General features: G+C 37.6%; 1 protein-coding gene across 2 annotated transcripts; it reads right to left on the bottom strand.

Moving 5' to 3' along the window:
• Positions 1-341: 341 nt before the first annotated feature.
• Positions 342-24,382, bottom strand: LOC123769793 (splicing factor 1). 2 transcript variants are annotated; one of them, XM_045761057.2, is made up of 8 exons: positions 24,003-24,382; positions 22,827-22,955; positions 21,965-22,040; positions 8,413-8,565; positions 6,825-6,996; positions 5,597-5,698; positions 2,919-3,077; positions 342-2,669 (listed from the first exon to the last, which is right to left on the bottom strand). In XM_045761057.2, the coding sequence occupies exons 1-8, from the start codon at positions 24,229-24,231 to the stop codon at positions 1,479-1,481; spliced, it is 2,211 nt and encodes a 736-aa protein (XP_045617013.1). In that variant the 5' UTR covers positions 24,232-24,382; the 3' UTR covers positions 342-1,478. The 2 variants fall into 2 exon arrangements, with proteins under 2 accessions (XP_045617013.1, XP_045617012.1); XM_045761056.2 differs by having other exon boundaries at positions 22,827-22,958; positions 24,003-24,380.
• Between the last annotated feature and the right edge of the window lie 897 nt (positions 24,383-25,279).

The raw sequence follows: 25,279 nt of genomic DNA, 5'->3' as shown, positions 1-25,279 counted from the left end.
AACAGGAGTCTGCAGTGGTCTGTTCCTGTACCCTCCAAGCAAACCCTACCCCCCTTCCTCCCCGTGGGTGTGCGCGTGTGAGTGTTTGAACATCCTCAAAACTTAAGGGGGAGTAACTAGACGACCCCTCTCTGTTCAAAAATGAACCTGATAAAAACTTTCAAAGGTACCTGATCAACCGGGCAGTGACCAAGCAAACACCACAACACCATGGCATGATATAAGCAATGGTGTAGGTGTAGTGGTCTGGGGCATGTGCTTGGGAGTACAGTACCTAGTGAGCGTGTTCAAATCCTGGTCATGGCTTCTGATTTTCTCAAGTGTCATGTTAATCAAAGTCATTTTTGTCAGTGCTTTTATGTACATTTTAACTTCAAAATACTTTACAATACTTTTTTTTGTTTACGTCAACAGTTGATCACAAAAGTCATACAATAGTAGTACCACCATTTTACAGATAAAGCAAATATAGTCTCAGGTTCATAGTACTTTTACAGTACTGTACTTCAAAGTATATATCAGATGTCACTTTTTGTTATTTTGTCGTAACTTTTTAGTGACAACACTATTCTGTGAAATGTCTGCAGGACTCTTAATTTGTTAACAATTACCTGATGTATTAGGCATCTTTGCTTCCATCAGACAATTGCCTTATTCACTGTTCAGGTATTTTACATTAATTTATGCAATAAGTCTTTTAAAAGTCCTGTATTGTATTACAATCTGAATTATGCAATTTCTAAATTGATAGAAACTCGATATGCATACTGACAGTAACAAAAATATTTTACACTGGAGATGATTCAAGATTATCATTTAAATTAAAATGAAAAATCAAGAAAATACTGAAGCCGTACAATGGGATCAAACCCACACCTTGAACTCCCCCAACACACGCACTTTTGGCTCGACTAGGAGGTCAGCAATGCAGATTTCATTTCACTGTTCTGCTTCAATATTTTCTCAACATATATCACATTTTTAATTTTGCTGTGCAAACCTATTCAGGTTTTTTTGTTACATTCCTTTAGTTAAATTTGCAGGTAATGCTTGTAATTGTCTCATGGAAATAAACAAACACAAAATAGATCAAGTGTGCAATTTAGAGTAGAATGACAAAATTGTCTAAATCTACTACAACAGAGAAATATAGCTCCATAGTTACATGTCTTTGTAAAGATATCATTATTTTTACAGAGGGTTTTGAGGGGGGTCACTATTCATTCATAAAAAGAGAGATTTGTACAATAAAGTTTATAGCATTAGTGAGCTTACCAGATGCACATTTACTAAGACACCCTTTTGCAAATACTCGATAATAACCCTCATTACGGAATGAGTTGAAATTGAGAAGGAGCAACAGTCCTTTCAAGTACTTGTACACATATGCATAAGTCTGTACAGCCAAAAGAAGTTACTTTCCTTGGGCAGGCATGAATTAGTGGCAGGGGACGATTTGTACTGCTTTAGAAAGATATCTAAGATGGTGGGGGAGGCGGTGGTGCAGAGAGAAGGGCTCCCAGATCGACACCACCAGGTCCCCTGGGCCCAGGTCCTCCCGGACCTCCAGGGCCACCCGGACCTCCCGGGCCACCAGGTGGTGGTGGTGGTGGTGGCCCAACTGGTTGTGGCGGGCCATTCCAACCCCAGCCTGGGGGTGGTCCTACAGGGCGTGGTGGTGGTACTGGTCCAGGTGGAGGACAACCCATTCCCGGAGGCCCGTGATGAGAACCTGGAGGTGGTCCTTGCCAGTGATTCATTTGTGGAGGGGGACCATGTGGTGGCCCTCCATGAGGTCCTCCATGAGGCCCACCATGTGGCCCACCATGTGGCCCACCATGAGGCCCACCATGTGGTCCACCATGTGGTCCACCGTGAGGTCCACCATGAGGCCCACCATGTGGACCACCATGTGGACCATTGGTTGGTCCACCATGAGGTCCACCGTGAGGTCCACCATGAGTTCCAGGACCTTGGGGGCCTTGTGAACCCCCAGGTGGGCCTGGTGGAGCCTGAGCCATCCAACTAGGCTGCTGCTGCTGCTGCTGTCCATTCTGTGCTGCAGGTGGTGGCGGAGGCGGTGGTGCCTGCAGCAAATTTGGAGGTGGCACGCCCGGAAAACTGTTTGAACCTTGTTGTTGTTGTGCCTGTTGTTGCTGTTGTTGTTGCTGCTGTTGCTGTTGTTGCTGCTGCTGCTGCCACGGCATTACTGGTGGTGGCTGAGTCAGATTGGGAGGACCATTGCTGTTGTTGCCAAGCAAAGGACGTGGACCTTGCCCTCCCATTTGATTGGAATTCCATGAATTCTGCTGATTCATTCCTCCCTGGTTCTGATTACTACTGTTAAACTGATTATTTACAGATGGCTGTGGTTCCGAGCGAGGTGGTGGACCCATTAGAGGACGAGGTGCCCCCTGAGGACGTTCAAAAAGACTCCTGGTGGTTGGAGTGGATGTCGGTCTATTACTGTTCCGATCATTATTTTGAGGCGGTGGGGGACCTTCCCCTAGCTCTGCCATAAGAGACATGTATTCTTCATCAATTTTCTGCCTGTCAACAGATGCGGGAGCACCAGGGCCACGTCGTTGTCGACAATCTTTGGCAATGTGACCGGTGCCACCACAGCTTGTACACACCACATTGTTTGTCACATTTGGCTTGTCTGGGCACTGGGGAAGAAAATGTTTCTTTCAATACCTTAGCTACCAATGAGAGATTAAATGTTACTTTGAATACATTTGCTACCAACAAGTGTTTGTGTTAAATAATTGAAGTTCTAAACATTAGCAGCATTTTATAGATGGAGAAATAAATGCATCCGTGAAAAATACAAAAACCTTCCGTAAAAAGCACACATGAAAAAATAAACAAAAACTTCTCAAATGTTAAACACAATACTATATGGGTAAAAATCTTACCTGCCATGACTTATGAGCATTTGACCCACAATTGGAGCATCTTGGTCCATCATTCTCACGTAACGTACCATTAAGAAGAGCAAGCTCTCTCAGCTGCATTCTCCTCAAGTCATTTTGGCCTTCGGGTACTTCAACGCCTTGTCGAATAATTTCCTTTATCTAGAGAAAATGGAATCTAATTAATATGCTATTTGCTTGCATTAAATTATTTAATTTCCTACTTAAGCATAGAAAAGTCAAATTTAGATTGAAAAAATGATATGGTACAGAATGTGTATATTTGTGTTAAATGCAAATTTCAGATTACTTCATTAATTAAGAGCATTTACTAGAGCCTCACTGCACACACAAGTAAACACTACACATGGGTGAAAACACAAACTGAGCAAAAATGAATAATGAATTATAAATATGAAAAAACTTTCATTCAATAAACAATTCATCAGAAATTATGAAGAACCCGAGTCAGGATTCATCATGTACACAACTACTTACAAAACCTGTACATCTTTCCTCAATCATGACGGCTGTGTTTACATTTATTAACCTAGTTTATGAGCACCGAACCACTACAAGACTTTTTATAACAAAAATAACCTTAGGTTGTGAAGTTCCCAAGCTCATCTAATAAATGTAAACAATGTTGCCATGTTAAGGAAAGATTTGCAGGTTTTGTAAACGGTTGTGTAAATACTTAACTCTAAACCCTGGAAACTAAAAAACAAGTACAGTAAACTTATCAGCACATCCTCTCGAGTTGTCACAGTCACAACTACGACATTAAATTGCCCCAACCTAACCTAACCTAACCTGCCCGAACCTAGCCTAGGACCCATGATGCCAGTCAATCTTGCAAGCCACTATGATTCACAGCACATCATATTTTGATGTTGGAGATTTATACTTCAAAATGCCATGTACTTTTTGAGAGGACAGGTTGAACATTCATGAAAGCTTCGTGTACATGTGGTTATTAAAGTATTGTGGTCTACACAATTAAATAAGCCTGTGGGTTCTGTCACTTTCCACACATTTAATATATTTACTCAAAAGCCGTTTTTCACATTTACATACATCATTGTGAAGTGTCTTTCAGGTCAAAAATTCTGCTTAAAATTTCTTCCGTATTTTGCCATTTTCCTTTGATGTCTGTTTGAACCTGTATGTTCTGTTTTAACTGGGCAGTGCCATGAAATGTTTAATATATTACTACTTCTAAAGCCAACTACTTGAACAGGACAGCAGAGTGACAGTCTTGCCTTTAACAGGTCAGCATTCAGTCCCCAACTGTCCAAAAGGTTGGGCACCATTTCTTCCCTCTGTCTTATCCTGACCCCTTCCAAGTGCTATATAGGCAGAATGGCTTAGCACTTTCTCCTACTAATTACCTTACCTTCCATTGCAATTTTCTTAATTTAATGAAATCTCAAACTTTTCATTTCAAGACCCATTTAATTGTTGACCAAACTACACACACCAGAAGATGAAGAGACGACAATGTTTCAGGTCCATTCTGGATCATTATCAAGTCCATTGTGATAATGACTTGATAATGGTCCAGGACGGACCAAAACGTTGTCATCTTTTCATCTTCTGGTGTGTGGTTTGGTCAACATTCTTAAGCTGTTGATGTGACTCATCATCTGTACCCATTTAATTCCAATTGTTGGGGACATGAAGCCTTCAGGACTATCAAGCCCCCACTACCCCTTGGTTGGGGGGGGGGGGGTGTTAGCTCCCACCTTACTCCCACCTGTGGTGGGAGTTGACACACAACACCCCCAAGACACACACACACACACAACAGACCAAATACTGATATTGACCAAAGAGCTAAAGCTCAATCCCCGCAAGCACAACTAGGCGAGTACAACACCCCAAGATATGCACAACAGCTCACTAACTCCCAGGCCCCTATTTTACTGCTAGATGAAAGAGCGTCACAAAGATAAAAGAAACATGCTTCAATTTTTCTGACCCGCCCAGGAACTGAACCCATATCCATCAACTGTAGACCACTGTGCTATAGAACCCACACATTTGATAGCATGACCTACTGCACACTTTCTGACTTCATAGTTTCTTCATTTGGATACACCAAACTATTGCTACTTATTCCAATTTTGGTCTGGTCTGATGAGTTTACCTGGAGAGGGTTCTAGAAGTTCTTCTACTTCCAAAGTCTGGCCAGGGGCCAGGCTCAATCACCATAACATAGGTTCAAAACTATAATGTACAAGTTTTCTTAAGAGCCCGGAAGTACAGTATATTGTAAATAAAAATTTTCTCCAATGTAAAAAAAATCATTGTACAGTAATATTTTATTACTAATTCAATCGCAATGTCATCATTGTCTTTGTGAAGGATGTGACCAGCTTATTTGTGTATTTCGTGCATCATGAGGATTGTGTGGGCATGTATTTAATAATAAATAACTGGTTTACAACGTCAAATATTATTTTTAAGATTCTACGAGAACCATTTTCATATTTTCAATTACTTTTTAAAAGAGAACCATTTCCATTGTAATCTTACGAATGAAATTCAAGGTTTTTTCAGAAGCCCATTTGAGTCTGAGTTTAAGAGGTATCTACTGACAGCAGAGGTAGCAAGTCATTCACAACCTGGCTTGCGTTATGCATGCCACATAATATAGCGTTAGAGCTAGCAAAACTTACCCGGTCAACAGCCTTCTTGACACTCTCAGGGTTGCTGGCAGTAACGTAGGCATGCAAAGGTTCGTCTTCTCCCGGCATCGGCCCACCATCCTTGCGTCCAACCTGACAAACCAAATTACATCACAAGATTAAATTTTACAATACAGTATGAAGAATATGCTTCTAATATCATCTTTTAAGAAGAAATGTCACTTAACCCACAAAGATAAAACCAGCAGGTAATATAATTGGTAAGTTTCACTCATTTGAATCATTGGAGATCCAAACTCAAGATAGGAGGCCTTTGTCCTACCAACAAGGTAGGACAAAATACTTGTCAAAGTGGACAAGTATTAAAAACATTCTTCATAACTGACAATATTACTGACTTTCAAAATTCATCTAACTTTCAGGTTACATTCATTTCAAGTCTACTTCCTAGTAGAATAAGCTGGAGCTGGCCAAACAGTACCCAGGGTACTCAAGGTAGGGTACATACTAGAGCTGTGGTTAGCAACGTGGGCCACATGGGCACACAATTTTCTCCCTATTAAGTACAGGATGAGAACTATGATTACGATATCCCATCTTCCCTATAATGATCAAACGAAGCTTCGAAACTACTATTGATTTTGGTATCCACCATCATCTCTTTTATTCTATGGCCTCAATGTGGCTCTAGTTTGTTTATATTCTAGAGGTGTTTTGTGAAGTGGTTGGGATTTTGAAAGTCATTCCTATTTCTGGGTCTGCCATTTTAACTGGTATGACTGAGTTGGCCAAAATTTTGATGTATCCAATGCAGGGATCAATGTACAAAGACAATACTACCAACAGAAAAACAAAAATATGGCCTTTAGGGGTTACACTAAATTTCAACAGCAAGCTGTGCTTTATGTCTAGTCGTTCTCTGGATATCATCCAGAACTGAAGTGGCAAAACAATCAATAATATTATCTGGGAAAAATATACCAATGTACCAGTACTGTAATGAAACACTCCTGTCAAGAAGCCCCATTGTATGTACACACTTTAATAACCCATCCCACACAGGTGACAAGAAAGGAAAGTAAAGGCATTTTAGTCCATCCTGGACACTCATGAAGTTGCATCACAACTTGGCGAGGGGCCCAGGATGGACCAAAACAGCATCACTTAGCTTTCTTTTCCTGTGTGTGGTTCAGGTTATTTGTTTCAGGTACATTGTGACTTATTCTCTGCACACGCATTAATATATATATATATCTACCTTGCCCTCCTTTACAGATCCTTTGCCTCGAATTATTATTTTTGCCCCGGTGTCCTTCTCCATCGCCTTGAGTGTGTTTCCACGAGGACCAATCAAAAGGCCAACAAAGTTGATGTCTGGATGCTCTTCTTGGGGAATCATTACCTTGTCCGACACTTTCACGACTGGTGGTCTGTAAATAAATAAATTCCATGTACAGTACTTTTTTTTTTTTTTAGCCAATGAGGAAAGAATCCTTGGTCACCCATGCCATTTTATCTTACAAAACAAATGCCATTTTTAAAAATACAAATCCTTCCTATTCCATAGGAAGTCCTTGATACAAAATTATGGAACACTTAAAAATACACATACCCTTTCCCTGAAATTTGTTTACAAATGCAGCCAAACAATTCATCCCATAAAGGAAGAAGATAGACAAGGAGCATAAGGCTAACTCATCCAGGAAAAAGATCAGAAGTAGAAAGGAACAAAATCAAAATGGTAGAGCTGAAGATGCCAACAATTAATTATACCCCGAGACAAGAGCAACATCAGCATTCTGAGAATATATTAGTGCCATAAAACAGCCAAACTGTTGTAATGGCACATATGAAGGACGACGACAGTAAAATCATATGAAAAAAGGCAAATTAGGAAAGGGAATGTTCTCGTATTAAGTGACAACATCACAAACAAAACAATAGGTTCAAAGAGGAATATTAAATTAACTACTGTATAGTGGAGACCAAAGGAGTAACTATTTACCTTTAGAATAGGTTAGGATTTACTTTGCTAGGAATCATGTAGACTTATTTTAATAGGTTTTAATTGGAAACGTACTAAAGAAAGTAGGTCATATCTGTTCTCGAAGTTGTGGATGGAAATATCTTAACGATATCTTTAATATCTTTCATTGCACTCAACTTCACAATCCATACAAGGTATGAGTCTTTCCAGACATTTCACTGACCAGCTTCCACTGATGTTCTTTCTCATGAGTTAAATAACCATTTTTTTTTTTTTTTTGTTTTGTTTTTGTTTCCTTGTCCATTTTACCAATTCCTCTCATTATCTTAGATGTAGCAATTATATCTCCTCTTCTCTAGAACTAAGATTCAGTTCATTTAACCTGACCTGAAAGCCAATCAATTCTGGAACAGTACTAATCTAGTTGCAAAGTTTTACAACTTTTGGTGTAAGTTGTATACCAAAAGTTATACAAGTTATAAACTGTATAACTTTTTGGTACAGTATAAGTTCCTCCTGTAGAGGAAGAAAAACCACTAACAAAACCGTAACAGATCCAGACTTGAAATCCTGCACCTAAATAACACTGTTCTTTCCATCTGTGGGGAGCAAACATCAGCTCCAGAAAAAGCGAGGCTGTCGCTGTACTGACCAATCCAAGTGCATGGTCACTATTAGGACATAGAACTGCGATACGAGGACGGAGTGAAGGAACGGTGCCCAACCACTTGGACCACCAGGGATTGAACACTGACCCTGCAAGAAGCGTCCCAACCAGTCCAAGTATAGTTCCATGGGAAAGTAGCAGTAAAAAAAAATATATAACATTCTTTAAAAATATCATTGCTAGGTCACTCACTTGTAATCGGCAGGCGGCTTATAATCAGCATTAATGCTCATCATCCTCGTAATACAATTGTGGCGATCATCCTCCAGCTTCTTACGTGTGCGGTATTCCCTTGTGTTTAGCCTCTTCCCCTCGTTATTATAGATGGGTTCTGGTGAAGGAGACCTGCAAGAAATTGCATGCTTCATCAAATTATGGACAATAATTCCATTCCAAAACAATATTTGAATATTTCAGTATTTCTATGTAGTAGATTGCCAAAGCATTCTGAAGCACTGATAATCTATATTTAAAAGGATTAAAAGTTTTCTCGGTGCTGTGGGAAGTCCCATGAAATCATACTAGAGATTCTCATTTAAACCATCATCTTTGAATAAAAATTGTGGATAAATCCAATAAAATAAAACTCAAGATTTGGATAAAAACAATTAAGAACTATAAAGAACTCCTTTATGGCACACCCAGATGTATCGCAAAAGTCTACTGCATTTATTTTAACTACACAATATTGAATTGTACGGAATGTCTCAAGTTTAATCATGCACAATTTGAGTGCACACATATCATCACAATGTATACATGTAAGTTTTACTTATGAATACATGTATGTTTTACTTACAAGAGAAGAGCTATGCTCATAAATCCCCAATTTCTCAATTTATCAAAAACAAATTTAAAAGTTTATAGTGGTCTGAGCACATGCTACTGCTTAAGGGGTCCATTCCACTCATTGATTGGCTTTTTTTTTTTTTTTAATGATGGCATGATTTTGGTGGGTTTGTGGGGAAATAATGGCATTATTCAGGAAGGTGGATAGAACAAAGGCATGATTTTGAGGTGCCTTTGTGTGGAACACATTGTGACCTACTTCGCCATCACTGCCACACAATCTTGAGGGCCTGGACGTCCAGGCCAAAGTACATGCAACTTGGAATAAACAAGTGGATTGTTAGTGCATAGACTGTATATACCATGGTAGGGTGAGGAAGCCCATTGTTTCTCAAGGTCACCCTAGCCAAAGGTGCAATGCCTTTGTGATTACCTATTTGCGCTTTACAGGATAAGAGCTCAAGCTCGTGTCGTCCCGACTTCCACTGCACATTTAGCGTTAGGGATTATCTTCACTGGACTCTTAGAGGACTATCTTAGGATAGTCTTCGTTGCTTTTTGCACACACCACTTCATCCCGCAGTACTATTCAGCTCTCCACAACTATGAGAAAAAATGCTTTCTCATATCTATATTATGATTATTGTTTTGTGCATTTGAATGACCTCTGGTTTTAATTGTAGCTAGAGGAATGATGCCTTCCTTACCAATCTTTGAATAATATAGTGTGTGCGTGCAAATATAAACATGAGAATATACACATGCACGTACAGTATATGTGTATCTATCTATACATGTTTGTTATATGTTGATGTATAAGCATATTGTATGTTCATTTGTAAGCATGATGTTCATGCATGTATAATCATAGTTTTCGTGCATATGTAAACACAATGAACATGTAATCATATGGTATGTGTATCGAAAGCATGCTGTGCGTGCACGTGTAACCATGCTGTGTGTGTGCACGTGTAAAAATGCTTTGCATGCACATAACAATTATGCTGTGTGTCTACATGTAACCATGCTCTGTGTGCATATATAAACATGCTGTGCATGCATGCGAGTATGAAAATGTAAGCATGTGTACATATATAAATGCATTACTATGCAAGTATTCAAATTCCAATGTGTAAGCTTAAATGAATTTCATAACCATCCTTGCTTTGTTAGATCAATGACCGTCACATTAAGGCATTAGTTGTGTAAATTGTGTATATTAATAGTTTCTGCAGAAGATTGAAGCCAAGCATAAGAACACGAGCATAAATGACTTGTGTACCTATCAAGTAATGTCATATCAAACAACATACGTCTTGGCATTCAGGATATTTTGAAAATACAGGTTAATATACTGTACAATAAGCTCAACTAAGTATGTAAATATGCATCCATTGTATCAATCTATTTACGTATATACGTTTCTCATCCAGTGTAGTCAACAAAGTATTATAGAAACAAACTGTGAAGTGTAGCCAACATAAATGCATTAAAAAAAAAAAAAAGATCTTTGATGAAATAATTACATACAGTAGATACTTGAATGTAGAAAATAATTGTATCAATATTTAAAGAGAATCTGCTAAATAATTGCATGAAACCACCATTGTAAGCTCTATTTCATTCAAAATTTATTTCTTTGGAAACCTCTTACATATATATATATATAGTGTATATGTATAATATATCCAATTAGATTCTAAAAATATCTGCACAGAATGATACTAAGTTAAAACAGGCAATCATTCCAGAATAAATTAAATTCATAAAGAAAAAAATGCATTTGATAAAGAGCATCCTTAAGAAAGGCGGGAAAATTGACTGGCAATAAGTTTGTATTATACAACTGAAGCATCGTGACTGCATTGCTTCCCGAATGTGTCCAACGGCTAGTGAGGGGGGCCACCACGGCCCACCTGCCTAGCTATTAACTCAATAGATTACAAATTAAAACTTTAGGGCAGCCCATCTTTGACATGCCAACCTCTTAAGAGGCTTGGCCACAGCATTTTGTGTGCTGCATAAAAATTAAATATCCTCATCTATTTCCTGTAAATAATTATTAATGACTAACAAAACTGAAAAGCACACGAAAGAATATTCAAATTTATTGAAGAGTACCACCATTAATTTAAACCCAATGAGTGATCTAACACTGGCAAGCGCCCAAGTTGGAACCAGGATTTATCAAGTTTTCACGCAACCTCTCAGGAAACCTGTACGTCATTCCTCAATCATGTTGGCTAAGTTTGCATTTATAAATAGTTCATGAGCTCCAAAGTGCTACAAGGTTGTCCATAACATTAATGACCTTGGGTTGTGAAGTTTCAAAATTCGTAAACTGTTTAATAAATACAGACTAAGCAACCACGATCAAGGAACGACGCACAGGTTTTGTAAGTGAACACTAAAAAGCTTAATGAATTCTGGCCCAGGTCAACACTGGATAACTACAGAGGTCAAAGTATATGACCTGTGATCCCTGGGTCTAAGACTAGGGGATAGATATTGGAATAGTTAAGTTACACTAGAAATGATTAAATACTCCATACTATAGGGTGCACTACAACACACAAAACAATTACATAATTAAAATATCTATGAGCACCCCAATATTAATCCATAAAATAACAAAAATTAAACTCTCTCTCACACAGCAGCTGTGTTATTTATTGAAAAATATTAACAAATTTCATATCAATTTCATGAACATCATTGAAAACAAGATCTTTTAAGTTGAAGTTAAAAAATGAAGAGATGCATTCAGGATGCCAGTACAGTATTGCCTTCTTAAGAATATCGGTAAGATTCATACCAAAAAATCTACTTTTCCTCACCCTCACCTTCATGCCTCTGCTCTCACAATGACAATTAAAAAAACTTTGGTGAAAATATAGAAGATAAACTTTTAAGAGGTGCCATTCAGTCTTGGTTGAATCTTATTGTTTCTGATATCAACCATCATGGTAAACAATATAATATCCTGCCGTTACCTGTGAAAAGTGACCATCAAACCCTACAATACAGCAACCACAGACTAAGTTGACCCCAGACACCAGTCAAATACATAAAGATGAACACTGACATAACCGAACAATCGAATTAAAACACCAACATTGTCAAAAAAGGGGCTAATTAAATATGAGAAACACACACACACACTTCGTCATCTAACATATTTCCGATTAAACAAGAGATCTGAATTTATTCGCTTCCCAAGCACTAAAACCCAACAACATTCATCTCCGAACTAAGTGAAAGGTTAATTATAGCAGAAAGATTCTAATTTATTAAAAACAGTCTTGCTGGCCTGTTTGGTTTAATAATAATAAAAAAGTATGTTAATAAAATACAAACTTGCGTACCCCAAAATCAAACTTTAATTTCTGTATTCAGAAGATGTCCCGTATTTTATTTGCATCATTTAAAGTCAAGACCCAGCCAATATCGATACATGAGAAATAGTGTTACAATTCCAGCTTACAAACGCAAGACCAGCCCTTCATTGAATAAAAGAAGAGATGGTAAAAGTAAAGTATTCCAAGCTTCATGGTTTAACTCCACACCTGAAAATTGGACTTGGAAAAGATAAATAAATAAGGGAGGGGAACATAAAAGATGGTTAGATAGAGTGGAAAAGAAGGGATAAGAAAATTGAGGGGATAGAAAGAAGAGGAAAGAGGAAATGAATGAGGCAAGAAGGAATAAGAATGAGGTAAATAAGAAGCAAGAAAGGGAGTTGGAGTGTGTGTGTGTTTGTGCATGTACTAGTATGTGTGTGTATTGCACACACGTACGTTTTCCAAGACCGAGTTCCAGATTGTAGGCTCTACCTCTTTGCTAATCACCCAGCGTGATTCATCTCTCACTGCAAGATACAGTGAACCCAACCCACATATTATAAGAAATGAAACTGAAATTTTGACATTTTGGTCTGTCCTCAACCCTAATTAAGTCAAGGACAGACCAAAACATTGTCACTCATTCTACTGAATATCATTCATCTGGGTTGGGTTATTTTTTCACAGCCACAGTATCGAGACATTCTCTGTATATTGCAGTATAATACTTGTACCATTGCTGAGTTTAATTTCACTTATTCTCTGAGTGTGTACCATGCACCTTGAATGCCTTGACTAGGTCACTGTCTTCACTCCTCTAGTGTTACGATAGTTCTCTTGACCCACCCGTGTAGCTAGTTTTGTATCTAAGGTTTTGTGTCTAAGATTTCATATCTAGTGGTTTCGTATCTAGTGGTTTCGGATCAAGCAGTTTCGGACCTAGAGTTTTAGATCTACGATTTTGTGGTGTTATATCATTATTGCTTTTATCCTAATTATTTTTAAAGTTTCCAATTTAAACGAAAATCTAAGATATACTGTACTGTGCCCACATACTACACACTTTTCTCTCGCCAAGCTGCTTTAACAAGAATTGAGCTACAACTTCTGGGCCTCTCCTTTTAAACTGTTGGCAATCTGATTCTTTGACTCGTGAAGCTTTTGTTTGTGAGAAAATATTACAAAGAATCTGGTACACAGCTAACATTAGACTAATTAGAAATTCACCTGAAATCTTCTGTTGGTTGTATTCATCAAATACGTACTGTAAGAGCTTGATGATTCAGATAACCCAAATTCAGAGTATGAAGTCAAGTTCAAATTTTTTACCATTTTGACTTTTTAATCCAAATAGAAATTCAGGTTAAAAGGTTATAACATTCAAGAACCCAAATAAATTCTAATTCAAGTGCGACCTCTCAATTCAAAATTCAGGTTACTGCAAATTTTGTTAAACAAGAAATCCAAATAAATTGTAATTTAAATTTTTGGCCATTTCTGGCAAAAAAAAAAAAGTAAAAAGACCGTAATCGGTGAAGAACGTGATTTGCTCTATATTGATCAGATAGGAAAATACTCGACTAAACATATGGCAACACAAATGACTAGACAAGTTTCTAATGCCTTATTCTGTCATTTAAATCAGAGTGGACACCAGATTGGTAAAGTGCAGAGTTTGACCTATACATAGTAACTTCTTAATTGAAACAAGCAAAACTGAATCGAATCTAATAAGAATAATACTCAAAATATTAGACCTGAATTGAATAAAATGGATCCATATAAATCTGCAATGATTGCTTCAAAGTATATTTTAACTTTGTAAGTAAAAGTTATCATAATTGCCAATACGAGGAGTTTGTTTTGTTTATCCTTGAATGTTAAGTTCTCTCTGGGGATAGTTCCCATGCATCCCACTGTGTTGGCTGGCTGACTGTCTAAAGGGAGTCAATTAATAGTCTTATTTAGAGATTCCTGATTATGCATAAATACAGGTTTCATGGTTTTTTTTTGCAATTATGCTTTAGATCGCATTTCATATTAGAGAGTCTTAGATCATGCAGTCGTTTTTTATTATCAGGATATGTGATATGTTATTTCCTTTGACTACTTCCAGCTCAGCCATGTGAGTAGTGCCAACCATTTGTGACACACACACAAGATATTTCTAGGGGAATGATAATTCTAAGTTTATTTTCCCATTTCACTTTGCCTGAAAAACATTGCTCTGGTGGATCAACAAATGTTCACATCTGTTACGTAGTAAATTGGTTGCAGGTAATTAATTTACAAAAACATGCATTCGTAATACACACGACAGCTGAAGACTGCTCTTATTTGACTCTTAAATTAGTCTGAAATCGTACTGCACTTTTCGAATAACAGAACAACTGTTTAGCTTGTCAAATTATTTTAATCTTGAGTTACAAGAGTAATACAGTCAACTCCTAGCTTCACACAGGCCTCCAACCCCAAGCGCAACTTGCTCATTTTAGTACTTTGCTGGATTTCAAGAATTACATTACAAAACTAATTAATTTTATGCTATATATTTACATTATCAAGGATCTAGGTTCCTTGCTCATTACACGATATCCAAAAACTGGCACTTCTTTTTTATATTACAGGAATATAATTTTAAGGTTTATTGACATCATTCAGATGATTCATATCAAGTTGGATGTAAACAAGGAATATTTACCTAGGAATGAGAAGCTGGAAAAAAAGTCTCCACAAAGAGCAAGAATTAGGTGGATAAGCGGCATAACAAACTTTCATTAAACGAAAGACAAGAAAAAAGAAATTGTTGCCAAGATTAATCGTGTAGAATGATTAGGTATGTTTTCAGTACCCAAGATATTTTCAAGAAATTTTAACGAAACTTCTTTAGCAATAGAAAACTATACAGTGGCACATAGCTGAAACAGACTAATTAGACCTGATGTGTTCTACTAAGGAATTTTGATTCACCAGAGCATTGCCATTTTCTGCAACAAAAAAAATTACCCTAAACAGTAACACACACACTTATGCTAACTGAATATAAATACAAAATTGTACGATAAACGCATTTAACCTTCAGACAGTGACCATGGAGAAATGGTCATACCTGCCTGTGAACAAAAAGTAAAAAAAAATTATACTGTAGTATTATTTTGTATGCAAAATGTATGAAAAACACAAAAATAAGTGAATATTTATCGTTTCATTTGGTTGAGGCAAATTGTAATTTTATAATTTATTAGTCACAGCCACCACACAAAAAGTTGTGTGGCAGTTGTGACTGGCACCTGTCAACATCCAGTGCCCGACTTTGTTGATGCTTCCTATGTTATCCTCGGATATTTCACAGATTGTTTTCACTCGTTTCTCTTTACATTAGTATGTGTGTTGAATAACTTGATAAATCACAAAATTCACATAACATGATAATGTTTCAATTGAATGTTTTGCCTAGTTTACTCCATTACAACCAAAGAGTAGTGAAAAGGATATGAACATAATATACCATGGTATATTAAACGGCTCTGGGCGATGACATACGGCCTAATTGGCACCATGTGGGCAAGAGTATATATATATATACAGTATATATATATTGAAAGAAAGGGGTAAGCCACCCATGTGGCGTGAAACACATGACAGCAGGCGTCACCTAGTACAGTACATGTGACCATGAAATGGTGGCAGGATTTTTTCATTGGTCAATGTAAACTCCATTACATCTACAGAGCTATTCTATCCATATTTGCATCATACATGTAAAACCCAGACAATAATTGTTTAAACCACTGTATGATGATAACCGCATTACCCCATGGATCAACCGACAACGATGACAGCTTTCCAAGGGTTAAAAATACTTTTAAAGTAAAACAGAGGAAGTTCTTGCTTACCTATTTAAAAAGATGTTACTTTGGGGACAAGAGTTCTGTCTGTTAATGATAGGTCTAAAGGTCTAAAGTTGAACTACGAAATGGTATTTATTGGGTAAAGGTTGTTGGCAATTAGAGGACAAGATAGAAAATGTTGACATTTGCTTGCACTTTGTGAAAAACCCACCACCAACTTACCCTAGTTTTAACATCATTCCTGACCATAAACCCCTTCACCCCCACTACAGTAATTGGATTTCCCATTATTTTCCAAATTTCCCTCTCTTTAAAATACATCTCACTGTTGTGTAACATACTTATACACAATGACTGTACAGTACTTGATATCTATAAAAGAAGATATTGAAGCTACATAATGGCTTCACAGGATCCCACTGTACGGCTTCAACAGTTTGTCAACACACCTATCCTTCTCCCTTGCCCTATTCTTTTATACCATAAATGTTCAATGCACACATTCAATTTCTTGTATCTTTCCTCTTGAAGTCACCTCCACCAATGTTCCACTCATTTTCCCCTCCAACCCAAATGCAAAAGTAAACAAACAGCAAGGACTTAAGAAAACATACAAAGAAGGTATGTGTATATTAAATTAATGGATAATGGTAGACTGTTGAGTAGTTTTGAGTAATTATAAGGGTAAGAGAAGAGTAACGTAAGCCAGAATGACTATTTACACAAAGATGATGGGCAAAGGTTATAAACGAGTATGTGAAGGGCATGTGTCAATGAACAATTTAAGGTATTGAAAATGCTTGCCAACAACCTGAGAAGAAATGAACGGATGAGTATGCACCATAAAACTCATGTGAAGTACTATACATCTGGCGTTACAAAGCAATGCAATGCAGGAATGGAAGATCACTGAAATGTGCTGTGGTGGTTTACCCGCAATACTATCTAGTGATGATATAATAAATGAAAAACTATCTTTATAGCAATGACCCTGCACAATGAGGTCACAAGAATGTGATGTATCTGACAAAATACTGAGGGTATATGATGCAGCTAGGGAGTTCAGGGCCAAGATTCATCAAGCACTTAGCATCCACTTACGAAACCTGTACATTTTCCTCAGGTATGGAGGCTTTGTTTATATTTTTAATACTCTGAAACACTATTTTGTTGTTTATAACAGTAACCTTGGGTTGGGAAGTTTCCAAGAATGTAAACTGTTTAATGCATGAAAAACAAAGCCACCATGATTGAGGAAAGATGTACAGATTTCATACGTGGTTGCAAAAATGCTTCATAAATTTTACATTTTGGTCTGTCCTGGACCGTTATGTTGAGGAAAAGAAGCAATATAAGTGGTGTCAATATAAGGCAAGAATGAAGGTGAGGTGAAAGGAGAGATGGTGTGTATTGGGTTATTAATGTTTGGCCATGTCATTGTGAGTCTCATTTAAAATAATATAAACATTAATAATGACAATTCTGATGACATTCACAATTTAAATAGCTCCTAATCATGCACTTTTATTAGCCTAGAGCCCTAAACCAATATATAAACGTTCATATGATAAATGATATTTATATTTAAAAATATCATTCCTTCAAACTGGTGAGAAAAAGAAAATTATCTGTAAGATATGTTTTCATTATTATTGTTATTGGGTTAGGGTAAGGGGCAGCTACAACACAGGGTTGCACGGGAACGCACGGTCGTTTCCGTGTGTCGGGAATAAACTAAGCCTGGAGGCAATACATCGCCTGTTGGCAGAAAAACTGCTGTGCCTTACAGCAGATAACACTATGTAGCAAGTGCTTGGTGACACCCTAGCACATCCCTGGAAGAAGTGTGTCAGCACCAATCCCTCATAGAGAACTAACTCTATAGTTTGTAATATCACTGTATAAACCACCTCCCTAGCCATAATGTCCTAAAAATGTATTTAGGGGGCAGTTATAGAGGCATGTACAGTACAGTGCACTATTAGTTTAAAACCTGACAAAAATAAAAACACTTAAAAATATTAAAATAAATTAGCAGAATTTAACAGAAATGTCTTTTATAATATAATAAAGTTCTTCCCTCGATAAAAAAAATAAAAATGACTAAACCTGTCCATTAAATTTTAATTACTAAATTTCTTCCAAAAATTATCAAAATACAAAGTGCCACTATTTTTTGGAATAAAATTAGAAATAGCAAAGGAGAATTCAACCAGAACATTTTTCAAAAAATCTTGAATAAAAACTACCATCAACCAATGACTGAATTGACCCTATCTGAAGATCATATGTAACAAGAAATTCAAAGGCCAAAATAATTATAAAAAAAATCTATACAGTACTGTATTTAAGACATACTAAATTAACCTTTAGATTGCAGCTATCATCGTAAGATTTTTTCACTATAGGTTTTCCTAATAAATCCCTCTTAATTACCAAGATTTCACATTTCTTAAATTATTACCCAATAACAAATCTTGTTAATATAAAAAAAAATTATTTGAATTTTGACGCGTGTGGCACCGTTATGTCCAAAATATATATATTAAAATATTAATGAGATCATCCAGTATATATTTTAGGTTTTCCCTGAATCCTACAAAAAAAAAAAAAGTAAAATTGAAGAATCTAAATTTCAATATTAAAATTTAAATTATATTTTTCCAGAAATAATAAAGATCATTTATTAATATTGTTAAAATTTGTAGACTTTTTAACTCAATTGAAAAGAAACTTATAAAACAGCTTATTTTTTCTTTTCTAATATTTCAAGAATTGTGCATAACAGTGATCTAGAGCCAAGATAATTGTGTACTCCTAGGGTTAACGGAACACTCACAACAGAACAACTGCCAAGGAACCAGGACCAGGATTCATCAACCATTTATGCATCCACTAACAAAACTTCTACATCTTTCCCAAAAAGACACCTTTCTTTACATTTATTAAGCAGTTTATGAGCTGCAAAGCCCAACGAGGTCGTTTATAACAATAATAACCTTAGTGAAATTTGCAAGCTCGCAAACTGTATAACAAATGTAAGCAAAGCTGCCATGATTGAGGAAAGATGTACAGATTTCATAAGTGGTTGCATAAAAGCTCGACAAATCCTATCCGTGATCTACTCATTATTGAGAAGGGAAGGGAAAAAATCTGGTAAAATACAACTCTTTGCAAAACGATAGACTCGACAGTCACGATGGGGCCTATGTTTCAAAATATAGGTTGTTGCTTTAAAAATCTATGTTTTTAACATTGTAACCATAAAAGGGCATAATGAGCTGAAACAATCAACCCCTATCTTGAAGGCCAAAATAAGAAATTCAAAGCCTAATTTAGTGCATGTTTTAAATTATGCATAGATAATAGGTTGCTGCCTTCTGTCTTGGCCCCTATAGAAAACAAATAGTAAAAAAACTAATTTCTGGTGCACTAGCCCATATTCTGAACATATATGCCACAGGTGGAATAGGTGCTATCAATTTTGGACGATGGATTGATAAATTAAACACGTACAGTTTAGCTACCATACAAAAAACTAAAATAAACACACAAGCATATTACTTTGAAAATCACATTAAACATCTAAACGAATTTCCAAGAAAGTTTGTGGCTATCCAAACCTATAGACAACATACAACAGTAGAACATGTGATAATAAAAGTAATCATTTCTGTATGTTAAGCAAGAGGATGTGAATTTAAAGCAATTTAGAACCCAACCTGAAAAGATAATTAGCATGGTCACCCAATATAGCTGGTAGAATCCATTTGAAAATGGAAATAAAAGTGAAATAAAATTAAAACCTAAGTAAACAAAGATGAAAGGGAGTTGGTTGGGTATGAACATGAAAGGATTACGGGAAAAGTAAATAAAACCAAATACGAATATTTGGAATTAACCATGCGGTTTTCCGAATGCATCAACTATGGAATACGCTACATGGAAACCAAAGAATGCTGACAAATGTTGCAATTATAAAAACTGGTAAAACCTGAAGGGGAGATAAAATTAAAAGACCCCCCCATTCCAAAGTGTGGTGCTAAACCTGATGGGGCAGATACAATTATGAACACTTCGTACAACTGTACATTAAAGTGTTGAGTCCTTGTGATACGTCTCGCCTAAAAAAGCAAATAATTACAGCACTACCTGAACACCCAAATTTATCTATCACAACTGACTGGAAATATTTATAAATCACACATCCCAAGGTCCTCAGGAAAAAGGCATCATTAGAAAATCTCTCAAAAAGTTTTCCTGGATTAGGTGGAGAGAGTGCATTAATTATAAATTATTTCATAATTTTACAAAGCTTGCATCAAGAGAAAAACTATGTTTTATTAATCACATGAGAGCCTGCATCAATGTTAAGACCAATAAGTTAAATGTTCAGATGTACAGATAAGAGACCTGTTCAAAAGGGGGTCAACATCCAGAAATTGGGGTTAGTGTCCAGGCAGTTTTGCAGGTCGGACATCTGCAATAAATATTGTTTAACTGAAGTGCACATATGGGTGAACATGAACAGTAATAACGAGGACAGTAGAGACGGATGTTCAAGAACACTACGTCAATAACTATTGAAGCATAGCACTGGCTGCCATCTCCAACAATTGATCCTAGATCAACCAACAACTTCAATGTAAAAGCTCACCAATATATATATACATACAGGCTGCAAGAACACTGGTACAAAAAATTGAGTGTCAAGGTAGCAGGCAAGGTTCTTAAGGTGTGCCAGTATCTTATTAAACTCACAAAGTATTTAAAAGTTAAAAAAAAATGCAAATTAGATTTGTGATTGATGAAAGCATGATGGTTAAACCAAAATATAAAAATAACACTATTTTATTCTTTTTAAAGTAAATAAAATATACTGGATTGTGTTGCTCTCATGACCAAAGAGCACCTAGACACTGAGCAACTAATTTACATGCTATTTAAAAGACTGCACCAGGACTCACCAAGCATTTATGAAACCTGTACATCTTTCAACAATCATGGCAGCTTTGTTTACATTTATGAAACAATTTACGAGCATCAAAACTTTACAATCCAAGGTTATTATTGTTATAAACAACCTCGTAGTGCTTTAAAGCACAAACTGCTTAACATAAACAAAGCTACCATGTTCAAGGAAAAATGTACAGATTTTGTAAGCAGATGTATAAATGTTTGATGAATCCTGGCCATGGAGGCTTAATAGGGATTGTGCACATAGTATCCACTTAAATGCGAGTCATCAATATCATTTTCCAAGACTTCTAAATGATACTAAGCCAGTCATCACAGTACAAGAACAGAGTATAGTCTAGAAAGCTCTCAAACATTTCTCTTTATCAAAAAATCTTTTAAGGCAACCTAGCTTCAAACTTAGTTCATGCCACTTCGGAATATTGATTGTCACGTACCTGAACAATGTCTCCTACCATAACTAAAACCCAACACTGCCCTACCATCCCCAAAAACCCTGCCAAAGAATCATCTACGAGCACATCACCATGCTGCCTCAAAGCCGGCAACACCACATTATTGACACGTGAGAGAGAGAGAGAAAAGAAAAAGAGAGAAGGGCGGGGGGCGGGGCAGAGACCTGAAGGATACTTTTAGTTTGGTATACTGTGAATAAAACCTGCTGTCGCCCGGCCTGGCCCAGGCCCAGTGATGAGGGCAGGGGATGAGCCGGGGACAAGGTGCCATGAGCCAGCGGGATGGCTCCAAGTCACCTGGACGGGAGTAACTGGGTGAAGGAGTGCCAACCTGTCTTCAGGATTAGGAGAGATGCCCAGATCGTTGGAGCGGAGACGTCGACTTAATTCTTCAATCTGCAGCTGCACTGTAATAGAGCGGGTTAGCGGGCAAAAATGCCCAAAATTCAATCAATATAGTGTTCTTGATTAGCATTATAAAAAAAGAGGGATTTGCACTGTTAAAACTTTCCTCCAAAAGAATGAGTAGCAATTCAAATGACAGTGCCACCCATCGTTGTCATTCACAAGTAATAAAACTATCATTTCATCTAGATTATTTCATTAATGAGCTGTTTCGTTGTTTCTACCGTTATTAATATTTTTTCTTTAATCTTGAATTAACCTGGAAATGGATGAAATGGTGACATTTGAGGGAAAAGACTATTAATTAGTTGACTGTCATGCTGTAAACAAATATGAATTATATAAACAATTATAAAGATACAACTTACCCAACTCAAAATAAAATCACAGTACAGTACTGTAATCTTACAATATCCAATCAAAACTCTCACAACTTGGATAGAAACCATTCTCACTGAAATATTCAAAATATTTCTCAAACACACAAAAACTACTGTAAAAATAATCATCTAGTCTTGCATATCAAGGGGATTAATTTTACATCTTTCCTGCTACACCACCAAAAGGTAGAGGACTGGCCATGCTGAAGAGGCCTCCTCTTGCATACAAGAGCATCAGACGATCAAGACTTATGGCCAGGTGTTACCAACAATCTCCATCAGCTTTCCGGATGTTAAAATTGGCGGCAGATATCAGCCGTTTCGACCTGTATTTGCTGACCTTGCCAAGTCACCAATACCATCTGGAAACTCATTAACAGTCCTCAGAGAATAAGCAATTTAACTTACGCAAATACGCTTCCTCCTGGTCTTTAGACATGTTACTGGGCAGCACAGTTGGCATGCCGGGGATGAAGGTCTTGTCTTTTTCATCACCCTGCCACCTCGACTTCCTACGTCGCTTCCTTTCTTCTTGTTCTGCTGATAATGTAAATACAGTTCTCAGTAAAACTAATTTTATACCGAGCATAAAGGCTTATTGGCATAAAAATAGGGTATGACAAGATCATAAATGCATGAGAATAATACAAAAGTGCTAGAAATGGTAAAATACTGTAATGTAAGCAAATTTCAAACTACATATATATACTGTACAGTAAAATATTTCTTGCAGGTGATCTTTATACAGTACAATATTCTGAAAAACAAAATTACTTAAAATATTTAATTCAAATAAATTAAGAGAAATTCAATAAATTGCCACCATAATGTGCACTGTATAGTGTACATGTAATACCCACAAACAAACTTAACCAGCAAATGGCAGGGCCCAGATTAATAGAATCTGGCACCATTGTCCCAACACCCCAGACTGTAGCATGCAGCTGGATGCAAGTCACTTCGGACACAAGATGATTTGCAAATGCATTTCCAAACCTACCTAACCTTAGCCAACCCAAGACAATTAACTCAACCTCACCCAACCCAAGCTAATACATCCCAAACAAACAATTCATTATCGACAATCTCAAGTGTTTTGTGAAACCATCGTGTGCACAATTTGGCCACACCCTGTTTATCTGGCGTGCATTGGTGCCATTTTTCAATTGTAGCCGAATCATGCACACAGGTTTGAAAACCTAACTGAACCCAGCCTAACAATTCTTATCTATATTATCTACATTATGGTCCCATACTGATCCCATTCTTACCATCACTGACCCCAAAATGACCCCCCCACCTTGCCCCCATTCTTACCTTTTAAGGTCCCCCCCCCCCCATCTCAATCTGTCCCCAAAGTGACCTTATTCTTATCTCTATTCAGATCCTATTATATATATATATGATGACTCCAGTCTGTTCTTATTCTTAACTTCTTGCCCCTATGGCAAATAATCTTAAAGCATTCAAATTCTGACCTCTCTGACCACAACCTTATCACCATTCTCAATATTCTAAACTAATTCCGCCCATATTCATACACCCATGACCCCATTCGGGCCCCACTCTTAACCCCAGCCTTACCTTCATAGCTGGACTCGCTCTCCCTCTTGCAGGGATTCTGACTGTGGTTAATCTGTGCTGAGACCGCAGCCGCAGCCGCCGCAGCCGCAGCCGTGGCTGAAGATCCGCTGGAGGAGGAGGAGCTCATATAACTTGGCTTGAGCAGTGATGAGCCAGTTGGGGCAGACTTCTTGCCAGCACCAATAGCCGGGTTCATCCTTCCTAATGGTGTGCTATTTGCTCCACTCATCTTCCGTCACTCGGGGACTTGTTGCACTCTCCGGAGCTCACTGGATGGGGTTCTAGGCGCTCAAAAATGGATAAAATATGGGCGGACTGGCGGCCCAAGACTCATATCGACCCTCAGGACAAAATGGCCGGTGAGGTGGCGTTTCTTCCCGAGATTACGGAAAATTTCCCCGCAGTGATGGCTGGATGTTCCCCGCCACTCTGGTTAATGTTCCCCGCATCGATGATAATTTCTCTCCATAACTTAGATTGGCATTAATGTTAGCATCGATGTATATTTGTAATGGTTATGACTTCTAAGGTTTTTCCCGTCTCGTTGTTAATGTTCCCCACCTCGCTGGTTAATGTTCCCTCAAACAGATTAATATTAATGTTAGCTAATCTACGTAGATTAATATTCTTGTGTTTTAGATTCAGCTACTGGAACAACATTTCCATGTATTTCCTTAGGCTATAGGTGACCCCCCTAAGTGGAGGCTCTTTGGAGTATCTCCAGTATCAATAGCTGATACTGGAGATGTAGGGTATGGGGGTCCGTGGACGCGCCAAATCCAATCCAAGATCATAGGGCTAGTCACACCGGTGTATTGACACGTCGCTCACAGCTGAGTGCCACAGGAGTCACCAGGACTGTTGGCGGGGCTGGCTGGTCTAGGGGTAGATGTCCGGGTGTTTCAAGAAGATTAGTTTCCTAATATCCCAGTTCCCCGATGTTAGTAGTCCGGTTGAATTTCCTTCTTCGAGGTGTCATAGTCGCAGAGGTGGTCGAGGCTTTCTTGACCATGCGAAGGATCTGTGCTGCTATTCTTTGTCGTGCTATAAATGGTCTACATCTCACTGGTTAATGTTCCTCACCTCCCTGGTTTATGTTCTTGTCAAACAGATCAATACTCTTACGGGCTATTCATGCCCGTGCCACCTTTTGGGTGGCTTAATCTTAATTTTCATCAATCATCAATACTCACCGTTCTTGTCAGATTGTCAGATCAATCCTGGAGTATGCAGGTCAACCCGGCGGCTTGTCGAAGGTCCCCCCCCCAGTTGCTTTG

Source organism: Procambarus clarkii, chromosome 45, assembly GCF_040958095.1.
Source record: "Procambarus clarkii isolate CNS0578487 chromosome 45, FALCON_Pclarkii_2.0, whole genome shotgun sequence".
Lineage (NCBI taxonomy): Eukaryota > Metazoa > Arthropoda > Malacostraca > Decapoda > Cambaridae > Procambarus > Procambarus clarkii.
This window is presented reverse-complemented; position numbering and strand designations above follow the sequence as displayed.

Excerpts from the sequence above, each read along its gene's own strand:
- LOC123769793 (XM_045761056.2), bottom strand. The coding sequence starts at position 24,231 with ATGAGTGGAGCAAATAGCACACCATTAGGAAGGATGAACCCGGCTATT. Across the intron at positions 8,566-21,964 it reads TCTCCTAATCCTGAAGACAG|GTCTCCTTCACCAGAACCCA; the intron begins GTTGGCACTCCT and ends AATTTCTTGCAG. Across the intron at positions 6,997-8,412 it reads AAGCCGCCTGCCGATTACAA|ACCACCAGTCGTGAAAGTGT; the intron begins GTGAGTGACCTA and ends ATTTATTTACAG.